General features: G+C 36.2%; 1 protein-coding gene across 1 annotated transcript in view; it reads right to left on the bottom strand.

Moving 5' to 3' along the window:
• LOC133644048 (cadherin-2-like) overlaps nt 1-25929 on the bottom strand; it is a 157792-nt gene that overhangs the window by 1450 nt on the left and 130413 nt on the right. Inside the window, exons 14-15 of the mRNA XM_062038368.1 lie at nt 25305-25444; nt 17304-17465 (exon numbers count right to left, since the gene is read on the bottom strand). Coding sequence (XP_061894352.1) covers nt 17304-17465; nt 25305-25444 — 302 coding nt within the window. The remainder of the gene's footprint in view (nt 1-17303; nt 17466-25304; nt 25445-25929) is intronic.

Genomic DNA, 25929 nt, shown 5'->3' with positions numbered 1-25929 from the left:
TGCTAATGTTAACATGCTAAAATTTAGCATACGTCAAGTACGAAGTTATATGACTAAGGTGTACAACGGCAAAATTGGCACAAAAAAAAACCCTAAAGTATTTCTGATTCTGATTTCTGAAACGGTTGCAAAAATTTGCAAAAAAAAAAAAAAAAAAAAGCTAGCATGCTAATGTTAACATGCTAAAATTTAGCATATATCAAGTTGTATGACTAAGGTGTACAGCGGCAAAATTGGCACAAAAAAAAAAACCTAAAGTATTTCTGATTCTGATTTCTGAAAGAGTTGCAAAAATTAGCAAAAAAAATAAATAAAAAAAAAAAGCTAGCATGCTAATGTTAACACACTAAAATTTTGCATATGTCAAGTACCAAGTTATATGACTAAGGTGTACGGCGGCAAAATTGGCAAAAAATGTATGAGCATGATAACAGTTAGCATATGTCAAGTACCAAGTTGTAGGACTGTGGCATAAACGGTTGCAAAATAAGCAAAAAACAACAACTAGCATGCTAATGTTAACATGCTAAAATTTAGCATATGTCAAGTACCAAGTTATATGACTAAGGTGTACGGCGGCAAAATTGGCAAACAAACAACAACCCTAAAGTAAGTATTTCTGATTCTGATTTCTGAAACGGTTGCAAAAATTAGCAAAAAAAAAAGCTGGCATGCTAATGTTAACATGCTAAAATTTAGCATACGTCAAGTACGAAGTTATATGACTAAGGTGTACAACGGCAAAATTGGCACAAAAAAACAACCTAAAGTATTTCTGATTCTGATTTCTGAAACGGTTGCAAAAATTTGCAAAAAAAAAAAAAAAAAAGCTAGCATGCTAAAATTTAGCATATATCAAGTTATATGACTAAGGTGTACACCGGCAAAATTGGCACAAAAAAACCAAACCCTAAAGTAATTATTTTTGATTCTGATTTCTGAAAGAGTTGCAAAAATTAGCAAAAAAAATAAATTTAAAAAAAAGCTAGCATGCTAATGTTAACACACTAACATTTTGCATATGTCAAGTACCAAGTTATATGACTAAGGTGTACGGCGGCAAAATTGGCAAAAAATGTATGAGCATGATAACAGTTAGCATATGTCAAGTACCAAGTTGTAGGACTGTGGCATAAACGGTTGCAAAATAAGCAAAAAACAACAACTAGCATGCTAATGTTAACATGCTAAAATTTAGCATATGTCAAGTACCAAGTTATATGACTAAGGTGTACGGCGGCAAAATTGGCAAAAAAACAACAACCCTAAAGTAAGTATTTCTGATTCTGATTTCTGAAACGGTTGCAAAAATTTGCACAAAAAAAAAAAAAAAAAAGCTAGCATGCTAATGTTAACATGCTAAAATTTAGCATATATCAAGTTGTATGACTAAGGTGTACAGCGGCAAACTTGGCACAAAAAAAAAAACCCTAAAGTAATTATTTATGATTCTGATTTCTGAAAGAGTTGCAAAAATTAGCAAAAAAAATAAATAAAAAAAAGCTAGCATGCTAATGTTAACATGCTAAAATTTAGCATATATCAAGTTATATGACTAAGGTGTACAGCGGCAAAATTGGCAAAAAAAAACCCCTAAAGTATTTCTGATTCTGATTTCTGAAACGGTTGCAAAAATTAGCAAAAAAAATAATGATAAAAGCTAGCATGCTAATGTTAATGTGCTAATATTTAGCATATGTCAAGTACCAAGTTATATGACTAAGGTGTACGGCGGCAAAATTGGCAAAAAAACAACAACCCTAAAGTAAGTATTTCTGATTGTGATTTCTGAAACGGTTGCAAAAATTAGCACAAAAAAAAAGCTAGCATGCTAATGTTAACATGCTAAAATTTAGCATGTACCAAGTTATATGACTAAGGTGTACAGTGGCAAAATTGGCAAAAAAACAAAAACTAAAGTAATTATTTATGATTCTGATTTTTGAAAGAGTTGCAAAAATTAGCACAAAAAAAAGCTAGCATCCTAATGTTAACACACTTAAATTTAGCATATGTCAAGTACCAAGTTATATGACTAAGGTGTACGGCGGCAAAATTGGCAAAAAAAAACCCTAAAGTAAGTATTTCTGATTCTGATTTCTGAAACGGTTGCAAAAATTAGCAAAAAAATAAATAAAAGCTAGCATGCTAATATTTAGCATATGTCAAGTACCAAGTTATATGACTAAGGTGTACGGTGGCAAAATTGGCAAAAAAAACCCCTAAAGTAAGTATTTCTGATTCGGATTTCTGAAACGGTTGCAAAAATTAGCAAAAAAATAAATAAAAGCTAGCATGCTAATGTTAATGTGCTAACATTTAGCATATGTCAAGTACCAAGTTATATGACTAAGGTGTACGGCGGCAAAATTGGCAAAAAAAACCCCTAAAGTAAGTATTTCTGATTCTGATTTCTGAAACGGTTGCAAAAATTAGCAAAAAAATAAATAAAAGCTAGCATGCTAATGTTAATGTGCTAATATTTAGCATATGTCAAGTACCAAGTTATATGACTAAGGTGTACGGTGGCAAAATTGGCAAAAAAAACCCCTAAAGTAAGTATTTCTGATTCGGATTTCTGAAACGGTTGCAAAAATTAGCAAAAAAATAAATAAAAGCTAGCATGCTAATGTTAATGTGCTAATATTTAGCATATGTCAAGTACCAAGTTATATGACTAAGGTGTACGGCGGCAAAATTGGCAAAAAAACAACAACCCTAAAGTAAGTATTTCTGATTCTGATTTCTGAAACGGTTGCAAAAATTTGCAAAAAAAAAAAAAAAAAAGCTAGCATGCTAATGTTAACATGCTAAAATTTAGCATGTACCAAGTTATATGACTAAGGTGTACAGTGGCAAAATTGGCAAAAAAAAACCCTAAAGTAAGTATTTCTGATTCGGATTTCTGAAACGGTTGCAAAAATTAGCAAAAAAATAAATAAAAGCTAGCATGCTAATGTTAATGTGCTAATATTTAGCATATGTCAAGTACCAAGTTATATGACTAAGGTGTACGGCGGCAAAATTGGAAGAAAAAAAACCCTGGCGAAGTTGGTAGAGTGGCCGTGCCAGCAATCGGAGGATTGCTGGTTACTGGGGTTCAATTCCCACCTTCTACCATCCTAGTCACGTCCGTTGTGTCCTTGAGCAAGACACTTCACCCTTGCTCCTGATGGCTGCTGGTTAGCGCCTTGCATGGCAGCTCCCGCCATCAGTGTGTGAATGTGTGTGTGAATGTGGAAATAGTGTCAAAGCGCTTTGACACTATTTCCACATTCACACTAACCTCCATGGCCCAGCGGCCGCGAGGGCGTCCATCTGAGCCTCCATTACAGCAGTAATCCCACACTTCTCCTATAGAGGCAGCGCCAATTGTCAACATTTTAAGCTTTTCTCGTAAAATTCCAACTTTTATCATAATATTGCACAAATGTTCAGTTTTTCGTGTATAATTTTGACTTGCGTTGAGTAAAATTACAACTTTTATTATAATACTGCCAAAATTCTAAGTTTTTCTTGTGAAATTGTGAGACATAATGTAATAACTTCAAGTAAATAATGAAGATTAAAAATCAATTACAAACAAAAAAAATAAAAAATAAAATAAAATAAAGCATTCTTTTTCTCACAATGTGTCAATTTTTTTCTTTTAAAAATCTACTATTTCTGTTTCTGTAATATTGCAATATTTTCTCGTAAAATTATTACTTTTTTATGTAAAATTATTAATTTTTAATGCAAAATGGTGACATTTGTGATTTAAAATTCGGACTTTTATCACAATATTGCCCATTTTTTGGGTTTTTGCAAAATAGTGAATTTTTTTTTAGTAAAACGATGACTTTGGTCATCATTTTGCCAAGTAAAATTCAGGTTATTATTATAATATTGTCAACATTTTGAAGTTTTCTTTAAAATTTTTTGACTTTTGTCGAGTAAAATGTCTTTATTTAGAGACATAATGTAATAACTTGAAGTAAATGCTGCCATTAAATTCTAAGTTCATGATTATTTGCCAAAAATACCAAAGTTTCTCAGTGTGAACATGAACTATCTTGTCTTTGCAGTCTATTCAATTGAATATAAGTTGACAAGGATTTGTTGTATTCTCTTTTTATTTACCAAGTGACAACTTCACTGCTTTTGTAGTTTGTATATGATTAAGGTGTACGCATGCAAAATTAGTAAAAAAAAAAAAAAAGCTACAGGAGCGCTTGATTTACTCACCCTACCTCACCTCCAGTGTTGGGTAGCCTCACATTTTTTCATTTTCTATCAGAGCTTTATTAAAAAAAAAAAGTAATTGGATTTATTGACATGATGTCATAATTCCTGGATATCAGCGTGATAATTAGAGTATAAAATGAGTGGGGTGTGCTGGTGTGAGCAGCCTGACGAGTCCAAGATGAAACCAAATCTCCTCCAGCGCTTGCTGGCCGCCATGAAGACGCTGGGCTGAGCCTCCATGGCCCAGCGGCCGCGAGGGCGTCCATCTGAGCCTCCATTACAGCAGTAATCCCACACTTCTCCTATAGAGGCAGCGCCCTCACATCCCAGTTAAAGCCCCGCCTCCCTGCGCCACTGACCCACGACCACCCTTTCAACACTCTGACAGCCGCCAAATTCACAAAGTAGGACTCGGAATGTCAAACTCTCTAACCTGCACGTTAGCCCCTCCCCTCGGACCGCCTCCGTGGGGACCACGCATCACAGCGCAGATGAAGGAGATCAGAGTGTGTGTGTGTGTGTGTGTTCTTGTGTTTCTAGCCTTCTTGAGACATGGAGAAGGAAACGTATCTTCCATATGAGGAGGTGTGAACAAGTGATGACATAAATCAATAACATTGCATCTAATAGACAATGTCTCATTTGTGGTGACATCTATCAAAATGAGGGTGCTCCCAAAAAGGAGGGATTTTTATTAGAAATGTCCGATAATATCAGTCTGCCGATATTATCGGCCGATAAATGCGTTAAAATGTAATATCGGAAATTATCGGTATCGGGTTTTTTATTAGCAGTATCATTTTTTTGTGTTTTTTTTTTTTTTTTTTTTTTTATTAAATCCACATAAAAAACACAAGATACACTTACAATTAGTGCATCAACCCAAAAAAACTCCTTCCCCCATTTACACTCATTCACACAAAAGGGTTGTTTCTTTCTGTTATTAATATTCTGCTTCCTACATTATATATCAATATATATCAATACAGTCTGCAAGGGATACAGTCCGTAAGCACACATGATTGTGCGTGCTGCTGGTCCACTAATATTACTAACCTTTAACAGTTAATTTTACAAATTTTCATTAATTACTAGTTTCTATGTAACTGTTTTTATATTGTTTTACTTTCTTTTTTATTCAAGAAAATGTTTTTAATTTATTTATCTTATTTTATTTGATTAATTTAAAAAAAAAACAACCTTATCTTCACCATACCTGGTTGTCCAAATTAGGCATAATAATGTGTTAATTCCACGACTGTATATATCGGTTGATATCGGTATCGGTAATTAAAGAGTTGGACAATATCGGCATATCGGATATCGGCAAAAAGCCATTATCGGACATCCCTAATTTTTATCATTGTTGCTTTTAAAAGTGCTCTCCCTCTGGTCAACATATGAAATAAGTGTGCGTAAGAAATTGAAATGCGCCCCCTTTGGCCAAAATTAATTTAAAAAATGTAATAAATATGTATATAGAGACATACTGTAATAACGAAGTAAATAATGAAGATTAAAAACCAATTACAAACAATTTTTTTTTTAGAAATAATAAAAATAACTAAAAGCAGTCTTTTTCTCACAATGTGTGGACTATTTTCTTATAAAATTGGGAATTTCTCACATTCTTTCTGTTTCTGTAATATTGCAATATTTTCTCGTAAAATTATTACTTTTTTATGTAAAATTATTACTTTTTAATGCAAAATGGTGACATTTGATATAAAATTCTGACTTTTATCACAATATTGCCCAGTTTTTGGGTTGTTCTTGCAAAATAGTGACATTTGAGTAAAACGATGACTTTGGTCATCATTTTGCCAAGCAAAATTCAAATTATTATAATATTGTCAACATTTTGAAGTTTTCTTATAAAAATTGTGACTTTTGTCGAATAAATATATTTATTTAGAGACAATGTAATAACTTGAAGTAATTAATGAAGATTAAAAACCAATTGCAAACAAAAAAATAAAATAACTAAAAGCAGTCTTTCTCACAATGTGTCGACTTTTTTCTTTTAAAATCTCATAATATTTCTGTTTCTGTAATATTGCAATATTTTCTTGTGAAATTATTACTTTTTAATGAAAAATGGTGACATTTGTCATATAAAATTCTGACTTTTATCACAATATTGCCAATTGTTTGGTTGTTCTTGTAAAATAGTGAATTTTTTTGAGTAAAATGATGACTTTGGTCATCATTTTGCCAAGTAAAATTCCAATTATTATTATAATATTGTCAACATTTGGAAGTTTTCTTTAAAAAATTGTGACTTTTGGCGAGTAACATTTCTTTATTTAGAGACATAATGTAATAACTTGAAGTAAATAATGAAGATTAAAAACTAATTGCAAAAAAATAAAATAAAAAAATAAAAATAAAAGCAGTCTTTCTCACAATGTGTCGACTTTTTTCTTTTAAAATCTCATTATTTCTGTTTCTGTGATATTGCAATATTTTCTTGTGAAATTATTACTTTTTAATGCAAAATGGCGACATTTGTCATAAACTTCTGACTTTTATCACAATATTGCCCATTTTTTGGGTTGTTCTTGCAAAATAGTGAAATTTTTTGAGTAAAATGATGACTTTGGTCGTCATTTTGCCAAGTAAAATTCCGATTATTATTATAATATTGCCAACATTTTGAAGTTTTCTTTTAAAATTGTGACTCTTCTCATAAAATTGTCAACAAGTTTTTCTCGTAAAATTGCGACTGTTGTTGAGTAAAATTCCAACTTTTATCATAATATTGCACAAATGTTCAGTTTTTCGTGTATAATTTTGACTTGCGTTGAGTAAAATTACAACTTTTATTATGATACTGCCAAAATTTTAAGTTTTTCTTGTGAAATTGGGAGACATAATGTAATAACTTCAAGTAAATAATGAAGATTAAAAATCAATTACAAACAATAAAAATAAAATAAAATAACTAAAAGCATTCTTTTTCTCACAATGTGTCGACTTTTTTCTTTTAAAAATCTCATATTATTTCTGTTTCTGTAATATTGCAATATTTTCTTGTAAAATGATTACTTTTTAATGCAAAATGGCGACATGTCATATAAAATTCTGACTTTAATCACAATATTGCCCATTTTTTGGTTCTTGTAAAATAGTAAAAAAAATTTGAGTAAAACAATGACTTTGGTCATCATTTTGCCAAGCAAAATTCTGATTATTATTATAATATTGTCAACATTTTGAAGTGTTCTTATAAAATTACGACTCTTTTCATAAAATTGCCAAAATGTTAAGCTTTTCTAGTAAAATTGCGACTGTTATTGAGTAAAATTCCAACTTTTATCATAATATTGCGCAAATGTGCAGTTTTCCTTGTAACATTTTGACTTGCGTGGAGTAAAATTCCAACTTTTATTATGATACTGCCAAAATTCTAGGTTTTTCTTGTGAAATTGTGAGACATAATGTAATAACTTCAAGTAAATAATGAAGATTAAAAATCAATTACAAACAAAAAAAATAAAAATAAAATAAAATAACTAAAAGCATTCTTTTTCTCACAATGTGTCGACTTTTTTCTTTTAAAAATCTCATATTATTTCTGTTTCTGTAATATTGCAATATTTTCTTGTAAATTTATTACTTTTTTATGTAAAATTATTACTTTTTAATACAAAATGGCGACATGTCATATAAAATTCTGACTTTAATCACAATATTGCCCATTTTTTTGGTTCTTGTAAAATAGTAAAAAAAATTTGAGTAAAACAATGACTTTGGTCATCCTTTAGCCAAGCAAAATTCTGATTATTATTATAATATTGTCAACATATTGAAGTTTTCTTATAAAATTACGACTCTTTTCATAAAATTGCCAAAATGTTAAGCTTTTCTAGTAAAATTGCGACTGTTATTGAGTAAAATTCCAACTTTTATCATAATATTGCACAAATGTGCAGTTTTCCTTGTAACATTTTGACTTGCGTTGAGTAAAATTCCAACTTTTATTATAATACTGCCAAAATTCTAAGTTTTTCTTGTGAAATTGTGACCCTTTTCTTGTGAAATTACAACTCATTTTTCACAACAAGCTTTTTAAAAAATATTTACATAGTATGTATATATTATTAATGTTGTAAATACACATCTTTATATATCTAGAAAGGGTGGTCCTAAAGAGTGAGGCATTTTTCTCAGGTCTCAAGAAGGTAAGAAATAAATGAATGTGTGTGTGTGTGTGTGTGCATGTGTGTGTGTGTGTGCAGCGCCGAGGATGGACAGCAGGGAGTGCTGTGGGCGAGGGAGAGATCAGGGTGTGTGGGGGGGGATTTGGGTCAGAGTGGACAGACGCTGCCTCCACATCTAAGAGGAGATTACTGGGAGTAACCTCCATTACAATCGCCGCCCCACCCGCAACCCAAACACACCTCCTTGTTTACAACACCTGGAGGCGCTTAGACGGGCGGCCAGCCTCACAAGAATCTGATCTGAACATTAAAGAGGAACTTTTTTTATTTTTCATTTTGCCTGTCGTTCACAAGCATTATGAAAGACACGACCACGGATGTTGTTTTTTTTTTACTTTAAAGCATTCTAACTGGTAAATAAAAGTGTGAGGTCCTCTATTCCGCCCGTAGAACAATAACCATTCAAAAAGTTCCAACAATACTCCATTTACATTTGCTGACTCGAATACTAACTGAGTGTTAGTGATATTGTTATTATAAGTGCTAACGTAGACCAACTATTTATAGCCGCGATGTGATCACGAGCGTGTGTGCCAATTAGGGTTGTCCCGATACCAATATTTTGCTATTTTGACACTTTTCTAAATAAAGGGGATCACAAAAAAAAGACATTGTCTTTATTTTAACCAAAAATCCTAGAGTACATGAAACATATGATGATTTTAGCTTGTCCTGAAGAATTAGGAGGTAATCCTCCCAGTTACTATCTGTAAAGAAGCAGTTCCATTGGCAGCAAAGCAGGCCCAGATCATAATACTACCACCACCATGCTTGACGGTAGGTTTGGTGTTCCTGGGATTAAGGGCCTCACCTTTTCTCCTCCAAACATATTGCTGGGTATTGTGGCCAAACAGCTCCATTTTTGTTTCATCTGACCACAGAACTTTCCTCCAGAAGGTCTTATCTTTGTCCATGTGATGTCAGATGAAACAAAAATTGAGTTATTTAGCCACAATATGTTTGGAGGAGAAAAGGTGAGGCCTTTAATCCCAGGAACACCAGGCCCACTGTCAAGCAGGGTGGTGGTAGTATTATGCTCTGGGCCTGTTTTGCTGCCAATGGAACTGCTGCTTTAAATGGGACAATGAAAAAGGAGGATTACCTCCAAATTCTTCAGGACAAGCTAAAATCATCAACCCGGAGGTTGGGTCTTGGGCGCAGTTGGGTGTTCCAACAGGACAATGACCCCAAACTAGGGATGTCCGATAATGGCTTTTTTGCCGATATCCGATATTCCGATATTGTCCAACTCTTAATTACCGATACCGATATATACAGTCGTGGAATTAACACATTATTATGCCTAATTTGGACAACCAAGTATGGTGAAGATAAGGTCCTTTTTTAAAAAAATAAAAAAATAAAATAAGATAAATTAATTAAAAACATTTTTTGAATAAAAAAGAAAGTAAAACAATATAAAAACAGTTACATAGAAACTAGTAATGAATGAAAATGAGTAAAATGAAGTGTTAAAGGTTAGTACTATTAGTGGAGCAGCAGCACGCACAATCATGTGTGCTTACGGACTGTATCCCTTGCAGACTGTATTGATATATATTGATATATAATGTAGGAAGCAGAATATTAATAACAAAGAAACAACCCTTTTGTGTGAATGAGTGTAAATGGGGGAGGGAGGTTCTTGGGGTTGGTGCACTAATTGTAAGTGTATCTTGTGTTTTTTATGCTGATTTAATTTTAAAAAAATACAAAAAAGATACCGATAATAAAAAAAACGATACAGATAATTTCCGATATTACATTTTAAAGCATCTCTACCCCAAACACATGTCAAAAGTGGTGAAGGAATGGCTAAATCAGGCTAGAATGAAGGTTTTAGAATGGCCTTCCCAAAGTCCTGACTTAAAGGTGTGGACAATGCCGAAGAAACAAGTCCATGTCAGAAAAGCAACACATTTAGCTGAACTGCAGCAATTTTGTGGTCAAAAATTCAAACAGAAGCTTGTGGATGGCTACCAAAAGTGCCTTATTGCAGGTCAACTTGCCAAGGGACATGGAAGCAAATATTAACATTGCTGTATGTATACTTTTGACCCTCACATTTTCAGTAGACACATAATAAATTCATAAAAGAAGCAAACTTCATGAATGTTTTTTGTGACCAACAAGTATGTGCTCCAATCACTACATCACAAAAAAAGTTGTAGAAATGATTGTAAACTCAAGACAGCCATGACATGATGTTCTTTACACGTGTATGTACACATTTGACAACCACTGTATCTGCGACTTATAGTCAGGTGCAGCTTATATATGGGAAAATATATTTTTATTCTAAAAATGTAGTGGGTGGGGCTTATATATGGTCCGGAAGATACGGCACGTCCCAGGACTTTTGCAGACACAGTTTTCCCTCCCTCCCGCATCTTCTGTCATGTGACCGTCAGCAGAAATTCGCCGGGAGTAGAGAATTAGCGGCGGATGAGGGAGGAGGCGGGGCCGGAGGAGGCGGGGCCGGAGGCAGCCGCTCGTCATGTCTGTGGGAATTAAGCCGTCTAGATCAGCTCGCCATGTCTGACAGGCCCGGCTCATTATTCACCGCTCTGCTTGGCAGATGTCTTTATGCAGCCCCATGACAAGACATACACACACACACGCACACACGCACACACGCACACACGCACACACGCACACACGCACACACGCACACACGCACACACGCACACACGCACACACACACGCACACGCACACGCACACGCACACGCACACGCACACACGCACACGCAAACACACACACACACACGCAAACACACACACACACACGCACACACACACACACACACACACACGCACACGCACACGCACACACACACACACAGGGAGTGACGTTGACGGCAGCTTTGGCCGCGTCAACAATGACTTCTCGGCTGTGAAGAGGCTTGGAAGCGATATTAAAAGGGAAGACGTCTCACTCTGGATGGCGCGGGAGGACGCTTTAAGGATGCTTTAAAGCAGGGCTGTTTTCACGGAGGGCCACATGGCAGTCATGGCCGCCCTCCGAGGGCCGCTTGTAACAGTGAATGTAAGAATATAAAAGTATCATCATTATGTTACTGGCTACGCATTTGCTTAGTTGATTTGTGGACGTACAAATTGGTGGATAACTTGCTTTGAAATGGTAAGTGAAGGTGACAAGCAGATATTTAAGTATTTATGTTGGAATAATTATGCATAAGTTATCACACAACTCTTATGCTTAAAGGCCGTTGCTATGGTTATTATCAATTGTGCTGAAATTGTACTTTTCTATCCGTGCAAAGGAGTCGTTTCGTATCGGTGTTTGTTGTTAAGACCCGGCCTGCTGACTGCCAAGGACGAACATCGAGTACCGTGACGCAGACAGAGCAGAGACAAGGCGATATCACAAGTGTCAGCACGTTTGCATTTCTGAATAATCATATATTGTGTCTAACTGGGGCTGCTGAAATGACCCCCCCCCCCCCCTCCCCCCCCCCTTCCTTCAGCGGCAGCCTCAGTGATGTAACCAGGGACCTCCCAAATAAATAGAGGAGCACGTGGGCTGTGCCTTAGAGCGTGGTGGGAGATTGTAACTGAGTGTGCGGCCCCAAACGTCTCTCCTCATTGAGCCAAATTGAACTCTGTCTCTGCATGATTCCTTGCTTCTTGTCTGTTTAAAAGATGTCATCAGTGTTTGAACTTGGCAATTTATTGTTATTTTTACAAACTATCATACGGTATACAATAAATAGGGGTGCTTTTATCACATCCAAATCTTGATTGTTATTTATCTCGTAAATTGATTAATCATTTTCAAAAATCGAATGTATTTATTTTTGACAAATTACCGTATTTTTCGGACTATAAGGCGCACTTAAAATCCTTTCATTTTCTCAAAAACTCGACAGTGCGCCTTATAACCTGGTGCACCTAATGTACGGAATGATTCTGGTTGTGCTTACCGATCTCGAAGCAATTTCATTTGGTACATGGTGTAATGATAAGTGTGACCAGTAGATGGCAGTCACACATAAGAGATACGTGTACACTGCAATATGACGCCAGTAAAGAACACCAAATATTTAAAGGTTCCATTGAAAATAAAGAACATTAGTTTAGTTTAGTCTTTATTTTATATAAATACAGTCTATTATACAGCATTATTCACAGGTGAATAATTCTGTATAATAGACTGTATTTATATTATTCACATGTGAATAATGCTGTATAATAGACTGTATTTATATTATTCACATGTGAATAATGCTGTATAATAGACTGTATTTATATTATTCACATGTGAATAATGCTGTATAATAGACTGTATTTATATTATTCACATGTGAATAATGCTGTATAATAGACTGTATTTATATTATTCACATGTGAATAATGCTGTATAATAGACTGTATTTATATTATTCACATGTGAATAATGCTGTATAATAGACTGTATTTATGTTATTCACATGCGAATAATGCTGTATAATAGACTGTATTTATGTTATTCACATGTGAATAATGCTGTATAATAGACTGTATTTATATTATTCACATGTGAATAATGCTGTATAATAGACTGTATTTATATTATTCACATGTGAATAATGCTGTATAATAGACTGTATTTATGTTATTCACATGTGAATAATGCTGTATAATAGACTGTATTTATATTATTCACATGTGAATAATGCTGTATAATAGACTGTATTTATATTATTCACATGTGAATAATGCTGTATAATAGACTGTATTTATATTATTCACATGTGAATAATGCTGTATAATAGACTGTATTTATATTATTCACATGTGAATAATGCTGTATAATAGACTGTATTTATATTATTCACATGTGAATAATGCTGTATAATAGACTGTATTTATATTATTCACATGTGAATAATGCTGTATAATAGACTTTATTTATATTATTCACATGTGAATAATGCTGTATAATAGACTATTTATATTATTCACATGTGAATAATGCTGTATAATAGACTGTATTTATATTATTCACATGTGAATTATGCTGTATAATAGACGGTATTTATATTACTCACATGTGAATAATGCTGTATAATAGACTGTATTTATATTATTCATATGTGAATAATGCTGTATAATAGACTGTATTTATGTTATTCACATGTGAATAATGCTGTATAATAGACTGTATTTATATTATTCACATGTGAATAATTCTGTATATTAGACTGTATTTATATTATTCACATGTAAAAAATACCTAAGTGTTTATTGTTTATTGTGAGCGAACTGTGGTGCTGAATTTCCCCCAGGGATCGATAAAGTACTTTCTATTCTATTCTACATGTTTTTTTGGTCAAAATGTAAACAATTTAAAACATCTAGTAAGAAAGAAGAAGTATGCACATTATTCCCAGGCCTTTGGGGGCCACATTAAATGACATGTCTGGCCAGATCTGGCCCCCGGGCCTTGAGCCTTGAGCTTGACACGTTGAAGGCACGGTCACGATGCTTATGCTACGCTAATCAGCAACAAATGACGACATCCTGCTGACTCCCACACTAGAAGAGCTCCGAGGCATAAAAGAAAAAAAGTCTTTCCCCTTGTCAAAAGAGAAGGACGAACCAATCAAAAGGCGTCTTAAAAGCAGACAGAAAGTTTTTTACGGTCTTCTGGCGGACAGACGGACAGCAGAGTTGCTGTCAGGCGACAACGTTGAAAGTCACATCTATAAATTCCACGGGAAGGAGAAGATTAATTGGCTTTTATTACCAACTTTTGAGTTGGTAGAATAAAAACTGTGTTTTTTTAAAACCGTGATAAAACCATGCTAGAAGTGTTTTTAACCGACTAAAAAGCCTTCTAGTGTCCGTAGAATTAGTGACTGGTACAGTTGTCACAGGTCGACTAATCACGACTATCAACAAATAATGAATGAGGAATTAGTGACTGGTACAGTTGTCACAGGTCGACTAATCACGACTATCAACAAATAGTTAATGAGGAATTAGTGACTGGTACAGTTGTCACAGGTCGACTAATCCCGACTATCAACAAATAGTTAATTAGGAATTAGTGACTGGTACAGTTGGCACAGGTCGACTAATCCCGACTATCAACAAATAATGAATGAGGAATTAGTGACTGGTACAGTTGTCACAGGTCGACTAATCCCGACTATCAACAAATAATTAATGAGGAATTAGTGACTGGTACAGTTGTCACAGGTCGACTAATCCCGACTATCAACAAATAATGAATGAGGAATTAGTGACTGGTACAGTTGTCACAGGTCGACTAATCCCGACTATCAACAAATAATTAATGAGGAATTAGTGACTGGTACAGTTGTCACAGGTCGACTAATCCCGACTATCAACAAATAATGAATGAGGAATTAGTGACTGGTACAGTTGTCACAGGTCGACTAATCCCGACTATCAACAAATAATGAATGAGGAATTAGTGACTGGTACAGTTGTCACAGGTCGACTAATCACGACTATCAACAAATAATGAATGAGGAATTAGTGACTGGTACAGTTGTCACAGGTCGACTAATCCCAACTATCAACAAATAGTTAATTAGGAATTAGTGACTGGTACAGCTCTCACAGGTCGACTAATCCCAACTATCAACAAATAATGAATGAGGAATTAGTGACTGGTACAGTTGTCCCAGGTCGACTAATCACGACTATCAACAAATAATGAATGAGGAATTAGTGACTGGTACAGTTGTCACAGGTCGACTAATCCCGACTATCAACAAATAATGAATGAGGAATTAGTGACTGGTACAGTTGTCACAGGTCGACTAATCCCGACTATCAACAAATAATGAATGAGGAATTAGTGACTGGTACAGTTGTCACAGGTCGACTAATCACGACTATCAACAAATAATGAATGAGGAATTAGTGACTGGTACAGTTGTCACAGGTCGACTAATCCCAACTATCAACAAATAGTTAATTAGGAATTAGTGACTGGTACAGCTCTCACAGGTCGACTAATCCCAACTATCAACAAATAATGAATGAGGAATTAGTGACTGGTACAGTTGTCACAGGTCGACTAATCACGACTATCAACAAATAATGAATGAGGAATTAGTGACTGGTACAGTTGTCACAGGTCGACTAATCCCAACTATCAACAAATAGTTAATTAGGAATTAGTGACTGGTACAGTTGTCACAGGTCGACTAATCCCGACTATCAACAAATAATTAATGAGGAATTAGTGACTGGTACAGTTGTCACAGGTCGACTAATCACGACTATCCACAAATAATTAATGAGGAATTAGTGACTGGTACAGCTCTCACAAGTCGACTAATCAGGACTATCAACAAATAGTTAATTAGGAATTAGTGACTGGTACAGTTGTCACAGGTCGACTAATCCCAACTATCAACAAATAATGAATGAGGAATTAGTAACTGGTACAGTTGTCACAGGTCGACTAATCACGACTATCAACAAATAATGAATGAGGAATTAGTAACTGGTACAGTTGTCACAGGTCGACTAATCACGACTATCAACAAATAATGAATGAGGAATTAGTGACTGGTACAGTTGTCCCAGGTCGACTAATCCCGACTATCAACAAATAGTTAATTAAGAATTAGTGACTGGTACAGTTGTCACAGGTCGACTAATCCCGACTATCAACAAATAGTTAATTAGGAATTAGTGACTGGTACAGTTGTCACAGGTCGACTAATCCCGACTATCAACAAATAATGAATGAGGAATTAGTGACTGGTACAGTTGTCACAGGTCGACTAATCCCGACTATCAACAAAGATAATTAGGAATTAGTGACTGGTACAGTTGTCACAGGTCGACTAATCACGACTATCCACAAATAATGAATGAGGAATTAGTGACTGGTACAGTTGTCACAGGTCGACTAATCCCGACTATCAACAAATAATTAATGAGGAATTAGTGACTGGTACAGTTGTCACAGGTCGACTAATCACGACTATCAACAAATAATGAATGAGGAATTAGTGACTGGTACAGTTGTCACAGGTCGACTAATCCCGACTATCAACAAATAATTAATGAGGAATTAGTGACTGGTACAGTTGTCACAGGTCGACTAATCACGACTATCCACAAATAATGAATGAGGAATTAGTGACTGGTACAGTTGTCACAGGTCGACTAATCATGACTATCAACAAATAGTTAATTAGGAATTAGTGACTGGTACAGTTGTCACAGGTCGACTAATCACGACTATCCACAAATAATGAATGAGGAATTAGTGACTGGTACAGTTCTCACAAGTCGACTAATCCCGACTATCAACAAATAATGAATGAGGAATTAGTGACTGGTACAGTTGTCACAGGTCGACTAATCCTGACTATCAACAAATAGTTAATTAGGAATTAGTGACTGGTACAGTTGTCACAGGTCGACTAATCCCGACTATCAACAAAGATAATTAGGAAGTGCTTTTATTCAGGTCCAGCTGCACTTTGGATGTGACTAAGGTGTTTGGAAAAGGAGGAAAAAAGATTTTGTGATGATAAGAAAATATCGATGTAATCATAGTAGTATCGACTTGATACGCTCCTGTACTTGGTATCATTACAGTGGATGTCAGGTGTAGATCCACCCATGGCATTTGTTTACATTGTATTACCTCTGGCTAACAAAGTGATGGAATGTGCTTCCGTATCGTCCTGTCAACAACAAACAGGGTATTGTTTGGATGGCAAGTTTGTCATTTAGGCACAGACTTGTTGTTGATTATTCCCACTGTATCGCAGTGTGATGTTGCATCTTCCCGTTTGATATCAAGTGTGTTTCAGTGCGATACGTCCACAGCGGTTTTAAAAACAAAGCCGTACCTCGTGGATGAAGTCCCCGATGTCTCCCGGGTGGGGGGCCGCAGAGCGCAGGGGGTACTGGTGGTCATGGTGCAGGGGCCTCTCGTCCAGGCGTCTGATGCCCACCTTCACACACTCGGGCTCCAGAGAGTCCGGCTGCTGCAGCTGGCTCAGGTCGTAGTCCTGCGGGCGGGCACAGGAAGACGCAGGGTGAGGTTGCGTGAGGGCCACCACAGGGGGGCGCCACCATTCGTTTCCCTGTAATTACTTTCTGTTGTCGTGTGTGATTGAAACCTCTTCATTCTTTACCTCGTGGACTAAGTTTAACATCCGTGTGCAGCCAATAGGAAGACCTGAAGGATTAAGTACTGTGCAACCTCCATTTACAAACCCCTCTTTATACAAACTTTTCAATTTATGTGTCAGAATAATTGTATCTAAGTTATCACAAAACTTTGTTTCAATGAGTTCCCGGCGAGCAGACAAAAGCCGTCTTTGATCTTACCAATCAAAAGGCTTGTAAAACTCCACTGGGTAGGATGGGAAGCGACATGAAGGTGTGGGTTTCTTTGATGTATTGTAATCCACAGGAAGATTTTGTCTTGACCCTGGATCTACAAAGCGGAGAGGAAGCAGGGCCTGACCCCCCCTCCAGGCACCTTTTCTTTGAACTGTTTTGTAACCAAAGGCGACGGCTGTTTACGACCCCCGTCCCTTTAGAAACAGCTGTTGCCATGTAATCAGGGAAAGTCCAAATAAAAGAGGCGTACAATATTTCGTCAGAGCGTGGTGAGACACTGTGCAAAGAGTACAGCCCAGACGTTTCTCCTCAATTGAGCTAAATTGGATTACGTCTTCAATTCCTTGCTTCTTGTCTTGTTTAATAGATGTCATCAGTGTTTGAACCTGACATTAGGAACCACGGAACAAAAATAAATATTCGTCTTAGTGCACAAAACTGTCATCCACCCATTTTGTGGGCGACCTAATCCATCCCTGTCGTTAGCTACTGTGCTAATTGCGTCTTTGTGTTTTTTTTTAGTCTTTTTACAACATTTTTTAGAGTTTTGCTAGCTCGATAAGAGTACAAGGAAAGCAACGGGCAAGCCATGAGCGGTGTTAAACATTCAGGTGCATCCACAGCGTTGTCGACACGGCCTTCTCCACACCGCTCTCCCTTTCTTCGGCCGCACGGCGAGAAGATCAACCGACAAAAGTGGATTAATTTTGTTTTATTTGTAATCATTGTAGCGACCGGGCTGCTAAAAAGCCAAGAAGTTTTGTGATTTCAAACTGAGTGCGCCACAGTGCTAGTGACAGTGTGTGTGTGTGTGTGTGTGTGTGTGTGTGTGTGTGTGTGTGTGTGTGTGTGTGTGTGTGTGTGTGTGTGTGTGTGTCAGCAGGGTGGCTGCGAATGAAGACACTTCGTCTATTTGTTGTTGCGGTTTTGGCTTTGTTATGTACCTTTTTGTTATGTTTGTATGATACAAAGCAAGGGTTTGTGGCAGCTTGGCCAGCTGCTGGGGTAGTGACCTTTTGTGTCAGCGTGTCTGTGATATTCTTTGAATGTGTTTTTTTACATTTTATTTTTTAAATTATTATTTTATTTTTTAATCATTATTATTACTTTTATTTACTATTATTATTATTAGGATTACTGGTATCAATTTCCAGGTACCGGGAATCGGTACCATATCGGTTCAATCCCTACTGAGCCGTCAAACATATTTCAAGATATCATCTTCAAAAAATGCACTTTTTTAAAAAACTTTTATTGTTTTCAATGTGACCTTGATCTGTATAATAATGTTTTATAATTAATTTGATGCCTAGAATATTCCCTGGGGACAAAGAGGCCGTGCTTTAGGACGTTCCAGCCCGGGGCGGTAAATCAATGATGCCACGTGTCAAACCCTCGCCAACGCCATCAATTAAGCGTCCTTTGGAGGAAAATTGCCTTAGCGTCCACCTTGCCCTGTGTGTGTGCCGCGTTACCGTGGCAACCGTCAGGAAACATTCAGGGGGAAATCCACTCCCGGGACCGCTGCGGGCTGACCTCAGCCGCCTGCTCGCGCGGGGGCGCCACGTTCTGGGGGTCGCCTCTCGCCGCCATCCACTTGAAAAGCCTCGCTCGGTTCTTGTGAGGACTCTGCGGGCGGAGCTTCAACTTTCCGACTTCAGTTGCGCCGATAAATTATTTAATGGCTGGCGGCGGAGTGGATCGGAGCGAAGGCACTCGCAACAGATGGTGCCGCCATTGGCCGTCTCCGCCCGCCATGTGGGTAATGAACCCGCCCGGAATGATCTGGAACCTGCTGTTTATCCCTCAGTCATTATCTGCCCCTTTTTCTTAGGCTCAATCCATACTTTTTTGGGGGGGGGTCAGACCAGCCACATGTTGTACCAATTCAAATGGTGGATTCGGTGTTGCCATGGTAACAACACAGGATGCTATTGCTCCAACATCAACATGTATCGGTGCTGTTTGGTTTATTTGTTTAAGACATGCTTATTAATAAGTCATATATACACTAGACCAGTGGTCCCCCACCTTTTTGTAACTGCGGACCGGTCAACGCTTGAAGATTTGTCCCACGGACCAGGGGGGGGGCCGGGGGAGTTGTCATGAAGGGGGGGGTTGTTTGACATGAAATGGATCAATTCTTCACCAATAGTGCTCTCAATTGCTATTCTGAATGTTGCTGGGTCGGGTTTGGTTTTGGAATTGGATTGCATCATTATGGTATTGTTGTGTATTGTTTTGTTGGATTGATTAATAAATTCTTAAAAAAACAAAAAAAAACAAAAAATTTTTTATTTAAAATAAAAAAATCAATTTCTTGTACGGCCCGGTACCGTGTGTGTGTGTGTGTGTGTGTGTGTGTGTGTGTGTGTGTGTGTGTGTGTGTGTGTGTGTGTGTGTGCGTGCGTGCTTTTAAAAGGTGAGGCATCTACCAAAATGTATTTAGATACTTTTCTAGATAAAGGGGACCACAAAAAATGTCATTATTGTCTTTATTGTAACAAAAAAATGTTAGTGTACATGAAACATATGTTTATTATTGTCATTTAGTCCTTAAATAAAATAGTGAACGTACTAGACAACTTGTCTTTTAGTAGTAAGTAAACAGTTTGTAAAAGTAACATATTGTGTCATGTATTATTCTATTATTTTGTCTACATTATGAGGGACAAACTGTAAAAAATTGATTATTAATCTACTTGTTCATTTACTGTTAATATCTGCTTATTTTATATTTTAACATGTTCTATGTACACTTCTGTTAAAATGTAATAATCACTTATTCTTCTCTTCTTTGATACTTGACATTAGTTTTGGATGATACCACACATTTAGGTATGGATCCGATACCAAGTAGTTACAGGATCATACATTGGTCATATTCAAAGTCCTCATGTGTCCAGGGACATATTTCCTGACTTGATAAACATAATATGAATAATAAAAAAATCTATTTCTTGTACGGCCCGGTACCAATCGATCCACGGACCGGTGGTTGTGGACCACTGCACTAGACGACGTGCGAAAAGGATTAGGAAGAAGCAGATTTTATTGGATTTTCCGGACTTCCGTACCCACTAAATTTTAGAAGAAAACAATATTTTCCATATATTAGCCGCACCGGACTATAAGCCGCATATATATATATATATATATATATATATATATATATATATATATATATATATATATATATATACACATATATATATATACATATATATATATATATATATATATATATATATATATATATATATATATATATATATATATATATGTATATATATATATATGTGTGTATGTATGTTGTGAAATGAGTTATTTACACAGAAATATTATGTAAATGTTTTACATACCTTAATTATTTTCAAATGGTGTCTGTAACATGGCAGTAAAACGGCTGATCAAACAAAACTGAAGTCATTGTAGCTGCGCAAGCTAGCTCTCCAATCAGCTAAGCAGACTCAATAACTCAACAGACGTTTTGGTGAATCTACTGAGGAATTTGTGAAAGTGAAACAATACAAAAAGAACGCCGCTGTGAGGTAATAATACTAACAGACACTCGTAAACGTGTTAACATGTTAGCTAATGCTACGACGCTAGCATCATTACGGACAAATATGCATGAAAACACTCCTACAGACATCACACATGGGACGCTTTAGTAAGTATGAATAGTTTTAGTTATATTGTAAAACTTACAGACGTCGCTTAGAGTGATGAATGAAGAATCCATACGAGTAGAAACGCTATGGACGGCTAGAAGACTGAACAGCACTCCGGTTGAAAGCAGAAAAAAAAAAAAAAAGCACTACCGAAAAATGGAAGGACACCGCAGCACTTGCAGTGAGTGATTTCGTCCAAAAGATGGCGCCCTAGCACAAACAATAAAACAGTCTTTTTGCTTTTTTTTTTCTTAAATAAAATGTTCCTTCTTATCGCCGTCAGCGTAGAGGAATCCATAAATTAGCCGCGCCGTCGTATTAGCCGCAGGGTTCAGAGCGTAGGAAAAAAAAGTAGCGGCTTATAGTCCGGAATTTACTGTAATGAACCCTAAAGGACGAAGACAATCAAGTCAATCAGTGTATTCTGTGCACAGAAGTAGTTTCTACTGTAAGATGCAAACTTAGTGGGGTCAAACGGGACTTTCAGCCCCCCTGCGGCTTATATGCGCTTGGCAGCAAGACAACAACACCGGAAATGAAGCGCCAACAAAAAGCAATTAATCCCCATTGCAGGTCCTCTTTTGTAGTACACTTAATCTTAGCTGGAGGACAGATGACAGAGTGTGTTTGTTTGCGTGGCCACGCTCTGCGCATTTTCTCTCTGTGTGTGTGTGTGTGCGTGTGTGTGTGTGTGTGTGTGTGTGTGTGTGTGTGTGTGTGTGTGTGTGTGTGTGTGCGGAAGTGAGGATTGGGAGAGTTCATTCAGATTTCACTGGTGGGACAAAGCAGCGATGAAAATAAGCCTTTTCACCAGCACTTGTACAAATAACAGCACAGCAAGGCGAAGGTCAACCTAAGGCCGGGCGATGAAAGGATATCAATATGTATCGCCAGTGACACGTAATCCATTTTAATAAAACAAATGCGATTGATAAAATGTGCGTTTTTTTCTTTTTCTCCATTTTGTTCCTCGTTGGAATAAACTGGAAGAGGCACGAACAAAAGGCACTCGCTCTCTGGTAACCGAGCGATGCAGGACGTCATCGATGACAGCCAATCAGGTGAGAGTATTAACGCTCAAGTTTGGTTGCGTCTAGAGATGTCCGATAATATCGGTCTGCCGATATTATCGGCCGATAAATGCGTTAAAATGTAATATCGGAAATTATCGGTATCGGTTTTTTTATTATCAGTATCTGTTTTTTTTTTGTTTTTTTTATTAAATCCACATAAAAAACACAAGATACACTTACAATTAGTGCACCAACCCAAAAAACCTCCCTCCCCCATTTACACTCATTCACACAAAAGTGTTGTTTCTTTCTGTTATTAATATTCTGCTTCCTACATTATATATCAATATATATCAATACAGTCTGCAAGGGATACAGTCCGTAAGCACACATGATTGTGCGTGCTGCTGCTCCACTAATAGTACTAACCTTTAACACTTCATTTTACTCATTTTCATTCATTACTAGTTTCTATGTAACTTTTTATATTGTTGTACTTTCTTTTTTATTCAAGAAAATGTTTTTAATTGACTTATCTTATTTTACTATTTTTTTTAAAAAGTACCTTATCTTCACCATACCTGGTTGTCCAAATTAGGCATAATAATGTGTTAATTCCACGACTGCATATATCGGTTGATATCGGTATCGGTTGATATCGGTATCGGTAATTAAAGAGTTGGACAATATCGGAATATCGGCAAAAAGCCATTATCGGACATCCCTACTTTACATTAGTTTTGGATGATACCACACATTTAGGTATGGATCCGATACCAAGTAGTTACAGGATCATACATTGGTCATATTCAAAGTCCTCATGTGTCCAAGGACATATTTACTGACTTTATAAACATAATATGAATTAAAAAAAAATATCGATATAATCATAGTAGTATCGACTACTGTACTTGGTATCATTACAGTGGATGTCAGGTGTAGATCCACCCATGGTATTTGTTTACATTCAAGAGCGCTAGCTTTTGTTAACGGTGAGCTATTGTATCCTCCTACGGTGTGTAGTGAAGCATGTTTAGCTATTCCTCGTCCTCCAGTGATAATGGTACTTGTAAGAAACTTACTTTATTTGTCGCCATGGAGGCAAGGATTAGTGATGTCCTAAAGCAGCTCTTCCTGAGGGTGTTTCAGTGTTATAACTTCACCTTTATCTTGACTTTTTACACCAAAATGCGTCCGTTCTCCCTTTTCTGTCTACACACTGTGTCTGCTTGTAAGTACTCTGTGTGTGTGCGCTGCCCAACATGCTCCTCTGCTCGTAAAACCAGCAATTAACGTGACGACGTACTATAATAATACGGGTATAACGCACAACCTTAATGGAGTGAGAAAAGAAAGTCAAAATGAGTAAATTGTGGATAAAAGAGGAAAAGTCACCTGGAAAGTATTGGACTTTTTTATTTTTTTATTTTTATTTTTTTTAACGTAAATGATGCAATACCGCTAACACCACACCACCTTAATCGCGCTCACCCTTTAGAGCACAGCTGTAACTTCCTGCCACTAAACCTGCAGAAAATAGTTCTCAGGTTTCTCTATGTTTACATTTTTCTTTCACTGTATTAAGTATTTCTTACAGCTTCCTTATTGTTGCACCTTCATTTTAAGATCTTAGTAAGTGTTTAATGTGATTTTACTATTTTGTTTACATGGTATATAGATTATATTTGTGTAGCTCTTTAGCGCTTCGACGCCATTTCCACATTCACACACACACCGATGGCAGAAGCTGCCTCGCAGGGCGCTAACCAGGAAAAGCCACTCATTTTTTCCACGCTGCAATGAAAAAGGCGCCCCCTAGTGTACGGGAGGCACGTGTAGTCGCATTAAAGAGCGTGCATGGACACTTGGACGTCACACGTTGGTGTGAAAATAGAAAAAAAATAAACTATTTGAGAAATCAGACTAATTTAGTGCGTGGGAACATAGTGATTGGTAATAAATAACAATAATAGATGTTATTTGTAAAAAAAAAAAAAAAAAAAAAAGCACTTTCCATTGAGCAAACAACCTCAAAGTGCTACAGTGTATTAAAAAAATTAAATAAAAAGATAATAAAAATAAATAAAAATTTAAACTAGAACTAGTGCGCATATATCTAAAAAAAATAAATAAATTACATTTTGGCAACAATTTCTCATATTCTTTCTGTAATATTGCTTTTTTTTTTTCTCATGAAATTTGTACTTTTTCACGTACAATTATTACTTTTTAATGCAAAATGGCGACATTTGTCATATAAAATTCTGACTCATCACAATATTGCCAATTTCTTTGTTGGTCTTGTAAAATAGTGACATTTTTTGAGTAAAATGATGACTTTTGTCAACATTTTGCAGAGTAAAATTCTGATTATTATTACAAAATGCCAACATTTTAAAGTTTTCTTATAAAATTGTGACTTTTGTCGAGTAAAATTACGACTCTTTTCATAAATTTGTCGAAATGTTATGCTTTTTCTTGTAAAATTGCGACTGTTATTGAGTAAAATTCCAACTTTCATCATAATATTGCACAAATGTTCCGTTTTTCTTGGAACATTTTGACTTGCATTGAGTAAAATTACGACTTTTTATAAAAATGCCAAAATTCTAAGTTTTACTTGAGAAATTGTGACCTTTTTCTTCTGAAATCCCGACTCATTTTTCACAAGCTTTTTTATATTTGCATAGTATGTATATATTATTAATGTTGTAAATACACATCTTTATATATCTAGAAAGGCTGGTCCTAAAGAGGGAGGCATTTTTCTCACGTCCCGAAAAGGTAAGAAATACAAGAGTGTGTGCGTGCGTACCTGGTCTTCCTCCCCGCCGCCCTCCTCGTCGTACTTGAGGATGTTGTCCCTCACGTCGTCCTCGGGGTCGATGAGGAGCTGCTTGGCCTGACGCTCTTTGTCCCGCCTCTTCATCCACACGCCAAACAGCAGCACCAGCACTGTGAAGAGTGACGTTCATTATTGTATTCATTGGACTATATTGTCATTATTACCCTTGTCAAATGTACTGGGTCAGACTGAGAATGGAGTTGGGAAAAAACCATACTGAAGCACATGTGTGTGTGTGTGTGTGTGTGTGTGTGTGTGTGTGTCACTTTAAGAAAAAAACATGTGACCGATACAACTGCTGTGTCCAAGCACCAAAACAGCACCAATAACAAATAGTTCTAGTTGCATATCACTCACACATGCAAAGGCTCCCAGGCGTATTAGAAAGCATCCAGTAACAAACGGGTCCGCATCATTCCATCTCAAGTCACGCTCTCCAGCACATTTGACAAGATGACGTTTTGCGAGTACAACATTTTGATTTGTTCATAATTAAACAAATAATACAAATAAATATTTAAATAAATAATCATATGAAATAATAAATCAATAATTATTTAAATGATTAAAATTATTTTTACGTAAATAAATCAAT

This window comes from Entelurus aequoreus, linkage group LG27 (genome assembly GCF_033978785.1).
Source record: "Entelurus aequoreus isolate RoL-2023_Sb linkage group LG27, RoL_Eaeq_v1.1, whole genome shotgun sequence".
Lineage (NCBI taxonomy): Eukaryota > Metazoa > Chordata > Actinopteri > Syngnathiformes > Syngnathidae > Entelurus > Entelurus aequoreus.
The sequence above is the reverse complement of the archived record's forward strand: the minus strand, read 5'-3'. Positions and strand labels throughout refer to the sequence as shown.